Source organism: Cydia pomonella, chromosome 20 (genome assembly GCF_033807575.1).
Source record: "Cydia pomonella isolate Wapato2018A chromosome 20, ilCydPomo1, whole genome shotgun sequence".
In the NCBI taxonomy this organism is placed as follows: domain Eukaryota; kingdom Metazoa; phylum Arthropoda; class Insecta; order Lepidoptera; family Tortricidae; genus Cydia; species Cydia pomonella.
Genome location: NC_084722.1, coordinates 15,972,153 through 15,984,254, shown reverse-complemented (window position 1 = coordinate 15,984,254; position 12,102 = coordinate 15,972,153). Strand labels below are relative to the sequence as shown.

Sequence of the window (12,102 nt, the reverse complement as noted above, 5' to 3'; positions counted from 1 at the left end):
CTACCTCCTGTGTCCATCATCAGATCAGCTTGATGGTACCATAATATTGCATTGTCACCCGACTTACATATGTATGCAGATTTTCAGCTTCATCGGAAACCGGGAAATGGGTCAAATTTAACTTGCAAGATTTGTCCCATACGTACTAACAGGGCAAGTTAAATAAAAGCTTGTAAAAAAGGAGGTCAAAGGTTATGCTCGTCCTGACGAACATTACGAAAGACCTGTGCACACCGGATGCGTGTATTCAGACGTCCACGTGCGCATTGTAATATGTAGATCTTTAGGAGAGACGGCACACCGTTTGCAACATTTTAGCGCACGTGCACGCAGCCATGCACTGGTCTTTATACGGTCTTTTCAGTACAAATAATGTGTAAACACGTATGACGACTGGCTGACTGTTTAGGTACCGATAATTTAAATAATTTATTTGTTATTGTAGTTTTTAATTGAATAATAATTATAGCCTTATGATATTTACTTGAAACTTCTGTACTTAAATATATACAATTTTGTACTTTAGCGTGTAGCTGCGCTCTCTCGGAAAGGTTTCCACGGAAGACCAGCGTCGAGATCCTTAGGTGGTATCTTGACATTAAGCTGAGTGGAGACCTCTTCAGTGACGCTTAAATAATAAATTGATTCTGTCGTCTTGAAACTTGAAACTTAAGCGTTTTCTGAATAAATTTCTTCTATTCTATTCTATTCTAAACACACCATTAAACAAATACCTTATCGAAAGGAAGTGAAGCAGAAACGTGTATGTAGTTACTTATTCAAATAAAACATCGACTGATTAGCAATTTCTTTATTTTTAAATTTAATAACTTTAGAAATTGTTCAGAAAGAAGACAATGGTTTCAGCATCATTATTATTAATATGATATGAACAATAATAATTACTGCTATTTAATAACTATTCATTATTATAATTGAGATAACGTATAATAATCTATTCGCTACGTTACTTATGTACAGTGTAATTCGCTATTGCAAACATTAACGCAACAATAGACAATAGAATATAAGATGGGGGCACCATGAAAGTAAGTACTTAAGAGATTTGTAAACTCAACAATTTGCGCCAAAATAATCTATTATATTGTTTTTTTTTTTAAATAATTTTTGCCACTTTAAACTAATGATTATAAAGTATGTCAAACGATTTCCGTCAGCAGAAAAAAAAACGACAAATTAAAAAAAAAATTGGCGTGAAGTGTTATCGTCCCGTACAAAATTTGAATTTCGCGCCTTTTTCTACTGACAAAGTTGTTGGACCGGATATAAAAATAAAGAGTCACCGATTTTTATTACAAGGTAATAAAAAATGTCTATGGTTTTAACGTACGTCGGAATAAACTAAATTAAATGTTCGTTTCTCTGATTTTAAATATTGAAGCTACTTATTATTAGTTTGGTACTTTCGTGAAAAAATCTGATGGCTCAAAAATATTTAGAGTAATTAATAAGTAACAATATATAGTCATTATATTCAAAGCAAAAGCTATAAAATTATTGTAAAACGTATTTAAAATAATATCTACACTTGCGTTTGCATTGTAGGTATAAAATGTTCTGAAAATTCAACTTTACGAAAATCTGTATTTTTTCAATGTCGAGATTAAAATGTTTTTCTTGTTACTGTTAGACAGCTGTAAGTTTTAATATTGACTATTACATGCTATTCCTTATTACCTAACTTACTGGTTTATATATAACATCGATATGTATGAAATTTGGTAATACTAAAACTGAACGTTTGCCATAAACCAGATTCTTTTAAATTTTAAAACCGTTATATTTTTGAATTTCGAAAACCTGGGGCCTAGAACTATATCCGAGATAATTTTAATACATTGTTCGGATATTTGGTATAGATACATTAATTTTGAATATCATGAATGATCCTGTTCATGTACACGGTCAGCTACAAACGCCTGGGCGACTATTTGCCTACTTAACGTTAACTTTACTAACTAGATGTGGCATTTTCGTATTTACAATAAGAACTCAAATTACCTATTTACATTGTGTTGCAAGGAGTATGGTTCCTTTAAATATACATTTATCATTTAATATTATAGACTAAGGAAATCATAGGAATGGGAAAACAAAGAAAAATAAAACAAAAAAGTGAAATAAGATTAAAAGCAAATTTATTGCTAAAATAAAATAAAACTATAACCGCAAGCAATACATATTTGCTTAATCGTATTCGTTTTAATTTGTACGTCTCTAACGTCGTTAAGTTCGCTCTACACTGAGAACTATTGTCTATGGAAATTAAAAAGTAAAATGACAGCTAACTATCGCAAATCACAAACTTGAGCGTCGCGCCACGTATAAAATAATGTATAGAAAACATACAGTAAAAAATAAAACATTCATAATTTAAAGTAAACTTATGTAACCGAATTATAATATTTATAACCTCACCGGTTCATATAAACGTAATAATACTTTCAACTGGGCTTCAGTTTCGACGATAGCTTAAATTTACTTCAGATTGCACTTGAATTTTCTTTAACAATAATGAACCTCGCGCCCTAAACGGTATCTTACAAAACCTCCTACTCTATATGTACACGCGCTCCTATCCGATACATATTTGGTATATTTATTTACAATAATCGATTTCAAATATTAAAAACGAAGTAAAAATACTCAGATATTTGTACCGAGTCAGGGTACTTTGTCTATAAATTAAAAATTAAAGCAAAATGCATAATTTGTATCGTAAGTTTAGTCGCCCGCGGCGGGACGTATGCCAGGCATATCACGAGACGGCTAATAGGGTCTATGTACAAAGTCTTTGGCCTTACAACGTAATTATAACAAAACAGTACATTTAACTACACAATAATATTTGCACTCGCGCCTACGCCCGCCTCTCCATTGGATGGAGTCCTTAACTAATTAATAAATAACCGTCCAACTTGATATGATCTAACTCAGTACAGTCGCTACACTACGTCGGACCACCGCTAACACTTGAACAGTTCTATCACATCGCACAGTCTAGTACTCCCACCGGTCGTCGTCGGCCTCCGCCTTTATCTTGTCCTCCGGAAGAACTTCAGGCGGCGTGTGCGGCGTGTGCGGCGTGTGCGGCGTGTGAGGCGTGTGCGGCGTGTGCGGCGTGTGCGGCGTGTGCGGCGTGCGCGGCGGGTCGCGCGCGGCGGGCTCGGCGTCGCGGGGCACGGGCGAGGGCTCCACGCGCACCGTCTCCTCCGCCTCGCGCCGGAAGTCGTCGCCGCGCATGACGCACACGCCGTTGATGATGACCTCGTCGGGGTTGCGCGGCTTCTCGTCCTGCCAGTCGGGGTTGACCCACTGCGGCGCGGCGGGCTTGCGCCGGCTGGACCGCGCCGGCGTCGACGCCGCTTTCGGCTCCGTCTTCTCCCCGTCGTCCATCGAGTCCTCCGACCCGAGATTGCTTTCTACATCATCATCTTCAAAGTCGTCCGCGTCGGGCTCTCGCTTTAACGGCATGGATAAATCTAGTCCTGACGCTTGGTCCTTAGCCTCCTCGGGCGGGAGTAATCCGCGCCCGATCAGAGCGGCCAGATTGGAGTTGGCGGCGAAGTATGGAGGGTACGGCAGGGGCACCCCCGCTAGACCCATGCGCTCCTTCTGCAGCTCTAGAAGTCTCTGGTTGAGGAGTAATCTGAACTGGACCGGGTCAAAGGGAGCGGAGGCTTCGCGGGCCGGGGGCTCGGCGGGTAAGCCGTGCGGCGCCTGCTGTTTTAGCCTCATTCTGTGGTTGTGGAACCAGTTGGTGATGGTTCGCGTGGAGAGCCCGAGCTCCGCTGCCAGGAATTCGATGGTCGGCATGTTGGGGTAGGGGTCGAGGGCAAAGGCGAGCCGGAGGGCCTCCTTCTGCTCCTCGGAGAAAAGCACTCGTTGCTTTTTAGCGGAAGGCGCGCCCGTGGCGGGCCCGGGCGAGCTCGAATGATAAAACTCGGACGTGTCGTTCGAGGAGGTGTCGGATGAGTTATCTTGCCCGGGGCCGCTCGATCGCCGTCGCTTGTTCGCTTCCCGTCGCTCGTTCTTCAGCGCCTGCAAGCGATCAATGTTGTGCGCGTCGCTCAACCAGAGCTGCATCCTAATGAAGGGTTCTCTGCCTTTAATGCTGAGCATGTGCCACGGTTTCGGCTTCGAGAGGAGCTCACTGACCGAGCCTTGCGAGAGGCCGAGGACCGCCTCCCCGAAGATCTTTTGGCCGATGTTATTGGCCAGTAATGCCTCTTTGATTTTGGTAGTAATCGTCTGCGTGTCGAGATCCTGCGTGAGAGCGGCCATCTCGTAGACGCTCGGGGAGATGTGCTGGTGCAGCGGGCGCATGGCGGGGGGCGCGTGCGGCGCGTGCGGCGCGGGCTTGCGCTCCTTGGGCTCCAGCGCGGGCAGCGCCACGGCGTGGTGCGGCGGGAAGCCGGGCGGCGTCAGCAGCAGCCCCGCGGGCGGCGCCAGGTGCGCCAGGTGCGCGCCGCCCAGCAGCTGCTCCTGCTGCATCTTGCTGAGCAGCGACGTCGCGTCCGAGATCATCTTTTGTGTCGGGGGCATCGGCTTGCTCATGTTCGGCGGACATGCTGGAATGGAAGAAAAGCTTTGGTTAGTACAATATCAAGGTTTCGATAGCTTTCGTTTCTTGTAACTGTAAATTTCAGTTTGGAACAGAGGCAAACGCAAAACTCTCGACTTCCAAGTCAGATGAGAAATTTTTATTACAGGAAATTCTTCATTATTCACAAAAAATACTATTTTCTACCACCAAATTCATATAGATTTCTTTTATCAATAATTGCGTTTTGTTTTGATGACAAGAAGCTAATGTCGAAATACTTACGAGGTGCTCCGCTATAATTTCCAGTCCTCATCAGCTTCTCCGGCGCGATCTTGTACTGCGACGCCACTAGCTTGTGGACCGCGTTGTCGTCTTCCAAGAACATTTTCATCCTAATGAAGGGCTCCCGGCCTTTCTGCGTCAGCATATGCCAGGGCTTCGGCCTCGCTAGCAAATCACTAACGGACCCCTGTGACAGCCCTAGTACAGATTCTCCGAACAGCCTTTGACTGATGGAGTACTGACTTAGGGCCTCTTTCACTCTTCTGACAATGTCCTCGGTGTTTAGGTTGTTAAAGAGATCGAATTGTTGCTGGGTGATGGGCGGGAGGACGGCCTTCATGGAGCGCTGCGGCGGCGCGTGGTGCGTGGGGTTGGTCGGTTGCGAGATCAGACTATTGGTGATGGACGCCATGCGCTGCAGCGGACTGGCCGCGGCCGAACTGCTGTAGTCCTCGTTGGGGGTAATGGCTGGCGGTAAGATGGCGTTCCCGAGCGGACTAGAGGCTGACGATCCAGTAGACTGCTGCCCCGGCTCCAACTTCGGCCTGACGAGCGAAAACGCGCTTCCCGCGTGCCTTATAGCCTCTTCAGCATCCATTGGCTTATCCTTATCATTATCCGTAATTCCGTTTATCTTAGCGTTCTTGTCCTTAGGGAGAGATAGATCCTGTATTGCCCCGGAGCCGTTAATGTGTTGGTTCTGCGCTTGCATGGCTTGCTGTTGCAAAGCGAGCAAGTTCGGGAAAGGAGGCATGCCGGGGATGTTGTGGAGGTTCGGAATGTTGCCGCCGGGCTGGATCTTGGCCAGTTCCCGGTGGTACGCCTCTAGGGCCATGCGGAGGTCTTCGGGAGGCCGCTCCATGTGTGGTGGCATACCGCCGCTGAAAAATGGAGGAAACATTCTGGATGTTAGTTCTAGACTTGCTGCTCTTCATTATACCATTACGAAATTTTATATATTTGGCGTGACAATCGCACCAGATACAGACACAGACAGACACAGACACAGACAGAGAACAGGACTTTATTATTTATTTGTTATATTTGGTACATTTGGTACACAATTGTGTTTCATATACAAAAATTCTAATTTATTTTACGATTTTTTCTCCTTACAGCTTTTAATGCAATAACAGGGATTTTAATGAATATTAGGATTTTTTTCGTTCCAACTACTTAGTAGAATGTTCTGGACGGCATAGATACGTACCCAGGGAAGCCGTCCCGGTTGTGGCGCATGTCGTCCACCCTCCTGGTCATGATCTTGGCCAGCTCCTCCTGGTAGATGCGCACCACCTTCTCCTGGGGGATGTCGTCATTTTCGTATTTTTTCAGTCTTCTGTTTTGACTCGAGTCCTGGAATGTAAACGATTGGTTTTCTTTAACAGTCTTGTGATAGAACTGATAGTCTGTAATGAATAGAAGCGTCGATTTGGTTCTGAAACTTACTGGTTCTGAAGACTTAGGATTTGAAATTTATTATTTTATTTATTTTTGATGTACAATGCACAATTCAATGAAAGAAAAGTATACACAGAATCTATGTTATGATGAAGATACATGGGTGGCAAAACGATTTGAACAAATTCTATAGGGAATGTTGTACTAACGGGAAAAAACTTAAAGGAAAAGAAGAGATAAAGCCTTTGGTAAGCATTGAGACACTAAAATAGGCTAATATAAAAAGGTACATGCTTCGAGCAACACCGGGAAGGGAATCCGCATTCGCACTTTTTCCTCTGTGCCTAAGCACATGCCCAACTGAGCATAGCGCGGTGCATGTTGTGAGGTTGTGACTCATCCGTACACAAAAAGAGATTGAGGTGTGCATGATTTGTCTGTGACGTGTATAATGTTCTATTTATTTATGTCGTCATTACGTATTGGATTTTATATGTAGCGAGTGAGAATTGCAACTGTGTGCAAGTTTCCCCCCGCAAATAATGGTATTGCATGGTAGAACGATTTGTACGGTAAGATATCGCTTGGGCCTCCCTTCCGATGTGTCGGAAGCCGGTGTTGCTCGAAGGGTACATCAGCGCTTGAAGTAATGACTCTCTTTTATTTTTATTACCTGAGAAAATTTACCCTATGTTTGACAGGATACTGTACCTACCTTATTAGAGAAGGGAGATAAGCACTGCGTCCTTGGCGAGTTGGAGTCGTCGTTGCTCCGCGAGTCATCATTCGGCTGGCCAGGCTTCATGAGGTGCGAGGCCTCTGTGAGGATGTGGGCCAGCCGCTCGTCGCCCTCGCCCTCGCCTCGACCGAAACCGGGGCCCATGGTGCCGTCCTTTGAGCCCACTGGAAAAAAAGGTTTAAGGTTAGGTTCAAAGATTCGAGCACATAAACTTACAGTCGAAGCAAGCAAGTGCGTGTTTTAGGAATTCTACTCGTAAAACAAGATCTTCAGACATACCGTGTCTGATCGAAGGTACAGCGAGCTGCAAAATGGCTTAGTCACATTGTGGATGGTATAGAAAGAGGCCGTGCACTTTTGCAGCTGAGTGTACAATTAATGCACTTTTTCTTAGTATAGCATTGAAATAAGTTGCAGAACGGAATAAACCTTACAAATAAACATGTTTGTTAGATTTTATCATGACTTCATTACATGACTTCATGACTGAATTACATGCATGAGCTTTTTGACCTTTTGTTCTAAAACTATTTTCTGTGGCAGTGAAAATGTAGTTATAATTAAGACTACTGGCCTAGACCTTGAATATGAATCACTTCGGTAACTTCTATTACAACGTTGAACATTTAAATAGGGTAGTGTATCAGGGTATACATATATAGCTTTTATAGAACCTTGTCATTCCATAGTGTGAAACTCCGCTTCTAACAAAAGTTCTATGTAATATTCGATGTTAAGTATGACAGAGTACTACACAGGCTGTAAGTACACATCGCGTGACCCAGATTGATTGCGTGATCGCCGATCGGCATATTTGTTCGATCACAACCAATTTACATACTCATACAAGATATATGCACTCAAACTATGATCTCCCGTATGTTTTAATTGCTACTAAAGTGTTACAAGCTCCACGACGATTCACAGTCGCTTGCCAACTAATAAATTCTAAAGTTATATTTGGTACAATTGAAATTAGGCGAGTCATTAAAATGCAGCTAAATGAATAGCGCTTTAAAGATAATCACTGAATGGGAACGAGCACTCATCGCCTAAGCCCGTAATCCAAAACCGTCGCGCGCGCAACCATAAACAAGGAGAAATACGCGCGAAAACCGCCATATTGTGGCCGTTCATCCTGTCAACATATTGTCTCTGGACGCACAATGAAATGATACTATTTAGATGCTGATTTATACTTAGCATTAGTTTAATTAAAGCGTCTAATTAGTTTTGAAAGAGGGTGAACGTTCGCGAATGCTTTCGGATAATTTGCTTTTATGTTTCAACGGACTTATGCGAGTGACCAACGTGCGTCGTTTGCGCAGCCAACGAGCGGAGAAAAGTGGCCGATTTTGCTGTTGATCGTTATGAAACACCATTTTGAAATGTATACTTCGTTACAGTCATATGGGCGTGTTAAAAACGTTAGGTAAATAAAACTTCCGTCGGAGTTTCGGGAAAGAATGTCGTATTTGCTCTGCGGTATTTAATGGCTCCAAGAATGGATCGAGGACGCGTATTAATTCCCAAGATCACAAAGAATTAATTGCGTCCTTAAGTTTTATTCCCAAACCGACAATATGCTGAAAATCGTTTCCCGAAGGCATGTTTATTTTGAATCCCGTTTCAATCAGTGCAGTTTAATTTTTATTTTCGAAGTTTCATGACAGAATAAAGCTGTGATTTACCAGGCAACAAAGCAATTATTTAGTTGTTAAGTACATATTTCATCAATCGCAATTGAAATTGTGTTTTTTTTTTCTCACGTCCCACATACACGTAACAAGACCACGAAATGACTATGTCCTTCTAATACTGAGTTTTTTACCATTCACAGTCTCCTAACGACTTATGACTAAGCAAACGTGATCTAAATAAATTCATAAATATGGCCGCCACGGTTTTTAGATTATAATCTGACATGGCCGTAATGTCTCAAGTTTCAACTCGTAAACGTACAATAACTCCAAATACGTGATACGGAGTTATAATTGCAGCATTTACTTTTTAATGTTCGCCTAATGTGAGACTCTCTGAACCAGGTTTTACACGAAAAAGAAAAATAAGAGCCTAATTTATGGTCGATTCCCGCCAAATATAAATAACAATTGTCACGATAAAATCTATTTTTAAATACAACAAATTACCATCGCAGTCGATGTTACTCGACATTGAAACTATGTTTAAAACATTAGATTTTGCGTTTAAAATTTTCCGGCATGTCGATTACAATTACGACCGAATTAGGATGTGCGTCGTGTCGCGCTCAGTCGTGCCGCCAATTTGTTTGTTTCGGAATCACTCTTCGACAAGACTGCGAGGCCAATAAATTTCAAACCACGTATATTTCGCCTTTGATCTTCTCGTATTATTTTGTTATTCCGCATACGGCACGGACACAATTACCGATACGTGTCTTGAACTCAGCGGCTGTCAACTGCATCGCGCCATCTTGTGCACAAGCTATTCAAGATGGCGGCCGCTTCAATTACAATCATTTAGGTAGTTATCGAGCAAACCCTTATCTCGGCTCGAGACTATAAAGCATGGGCCGATTATGATCTCTTTTATTACCAGTCGTTATGATGTGCATTTTTGATGGATATTTAAAATTAAAAAAGGAGGTCTCAATTAATGCCGTCCGGTCACGGAAACCTTATTTATCGGATAGGTAGTGTTTGATGGCCGCTGACTGCGGGGGACAAAGGCGAAGTGTAAATTCGAGCAATAATTCCATAATTCTGGTATAATATAAAAAGGTGATATATTTGTTTATGCGACACAGTATCGCGTGCACGCACGCGAAAACTATTTCTTTGTAACTGTTATTGATTGCTATTGCCGTATGAATATTCAGAGACTTTGGAAACTAAAGGGGAGGCGGTGCCCTAAATTATCGTGTCACCATGACACAGTGAAAAAGTGTTTCGTATTCGTTAGTAATTTAGTTTTAGCGGAATCGAACGGGAAAGGTTTGAGATTGTGGGGGTAGTTGTAAGAAAGGGGTGAGAGGTGAAGTCACGTGCGATCGATCTCATTTGCATCGCGGCGTCCGCGCGGACGTCACGGCCGCTCGAAAGTGTTGCCCGGTGCGGAAAAAATGCCGCATTTGAATTGTTAATTCAATGCAAAAGAAATAGTTGCATAAACGAACCTCGACGCTAAAATTAGGTGCTAAATGTTACCGCTGAAATGTATACAAATGGGACACGTACAATCACAATTTCTCAAACGTTCTATTTTAATTTTCTGCACTAAATACATTGTTCGAGATAGTGCATTAAAGCTATCTAGGTCAATGCTTGTCTCATTATTCGGGACCTCGGACTGCTTTTTGATGTCATGTCCATCTCGGTCCTGAGTATCATGACCCTATTAATTTCCACTGTCACGTGAAATCTACAAGCATATTTGACCCGTAGCCAAACAGAGTCGTATATTTCCGAAAGAAAACAAAAGAGAATCTGCGTGCGACGATCAGTAATCGTCGCTCTAACACAGAAATTACAGGAAGTGTATAGTAAGGCTTAGACACGGAGATTCGGTTTCCCGTTTCGGTTGGCATGTTTCCTTTGTCGGACTCGTCGGCGTATCGACGTTGCGTGCGTAGGGTCGGTTGATCGTTGATCGGTATCGCGTGCGGCCGGGGGCAGCGACCACAATTGATTCCAAGAGGCTGAGTGATGTGCAAGTAACCGGTGTTCGGCAGTTGACATTTATGGCAGTATGAGCATCGCTTTCGCGCAAAAAAACACGAACTGTCAGTTCGTGTGCCAATTTATTTTTATTTTCGCGCCTTTTTAAGAACTCCGTTGAGCTTCGACCCGTTCCGTTTAACTTTACTACTTTCGAATCGCGATGAGTTCTTGACTTGAATCCGTCGTTACAGAATGTTGCAACACAAACTCTAAATACAATTTGATGGTGCTTTCTCTCATATTATAGGTGTAATAAAAGTAGAGGACATTCGGCCTGCTGGGGGCCGGTCGCATTAAATTTTTTATAACAGCACAAAAACTAACAGAACAAGTACAATAATGGATCAAGATTAGTATACATTTTTGGGAATTTGCACAGATTGTAGATATGATGTTTGTTGTTAGAAACCTTTGTAATGTTACCCTGCATAACGGGATCTATAAAATAAAACTGTCATAGAGAACCTGAATACAATTTCGCTTAACTGCCAAAAACGTAAAAAGAAACGTTCCAAAACTGGCTGACAACACCGAATCGAAAAAAAAGTCACCAGAGACAATATCATTCGTAATTTAAATAAAGCCAGCCAGCTACAACTACCGGTAACGCGTTTAGCGCAAAAATCCCCGTGCGCCGTAGTTCCTAACTGGATTCGATAATCAATTTACAACTGCTAGTGCGACGGGCGGGCACGTCTGCATTATGTTTCCATTTTTTAAATAAAATGTTGCAAGAAGGTACAACTATTCGAAAAACGATTTGAAATGAATGAATACATTGTCCATTTATACATATTTACTGTCTTACAGTGAAGTATAATCTGATTTACATACAGTGAAGTCGCAATGTGTGCCATTAAAATTATTATTTTTCATTTGTCTCTGGGTAAATATTTGAATCTCAAGCTTACCATGATAATATATCGATCCAAAATGTCTTTAAAATCATTTGAGACCACTTTAAGGCATTACATTTTCCATATTGTACCGATTTTGATCCAAAATAAAGTGTTAAAGCTTAACACATGTTCAAAGTTTCAGAAAATGTGAAATTTCCGTTGCAATCGCTTCAGTCAATGCCCGACTGGGGCCCTGGGGGCCGATCCGGAACTTTTAACGATACCAAAGTTTTTTAACGAAATAACCGAATTCAGGTACTAACGCAGTTAGACGCCTCGGCTTCGGTAATTCGTTGATGCATGTACGGTGCAGGAGACGAAAAGGGAAAAAGAACTCGGATATTGATGATTTTGTTAGTTTTTTGGCTTTTTCCATTGGTAGATATATCACAGATTTGTGTGTGGCGAAATTGTTATCCGATTAGGCACCGCAATTCGCTGTGACTAACTTACCATTTTTTGTGTATACTTCTGTCATCTACGAGTTCTAAGATCAATGAAATAATTGCTGTA

The 12,102-nt window shown here is 42.3% G+C and overlaps 1 protein-coding gene across 5 annotated transcripts in view; it reads right to left on the bottom strand.

The window, feature by feature from the left end:
- Positions 1-2,137: 2,137 nt before the first annotated feature.
- The window catches only part of LOC133528835 (homeobox protein cut), a 200,226-nt gene continuing 190,261 nt past the window's right edge, over positions 2,138-12,102 (bottom strand). For 4 of the 5 annotated variants that reach the window (XM_061866317.1, XM_061866321.1, XM_061866322.1 and 1 more), the window contains 4 exons: positions 6,966-7,153; positions 6,060-6,205; positions 4,850-5,751; positions 2,138-4,592 (listed from right to left, as the gene is read on the bottom strand). In XM_061866317.1, coding sequence (XP_061722301.1) covers positions 3,022-4,592; positions 4,850-5,751; positions 6,060-6,205; positions 6,966-7,153 — 2,807 coding nt within the window. In that variant the 3' untranslated portion in view covers positions 2,138-3,021. The remainder of the gene's footprint in view (positions 4,593-4,849; positions 5,752-6,059; positions 6,206-6,965; positions 7,154-12,102) is intronic. The other variant, XM_061866318.1, reaches the window with a different exon arrangement.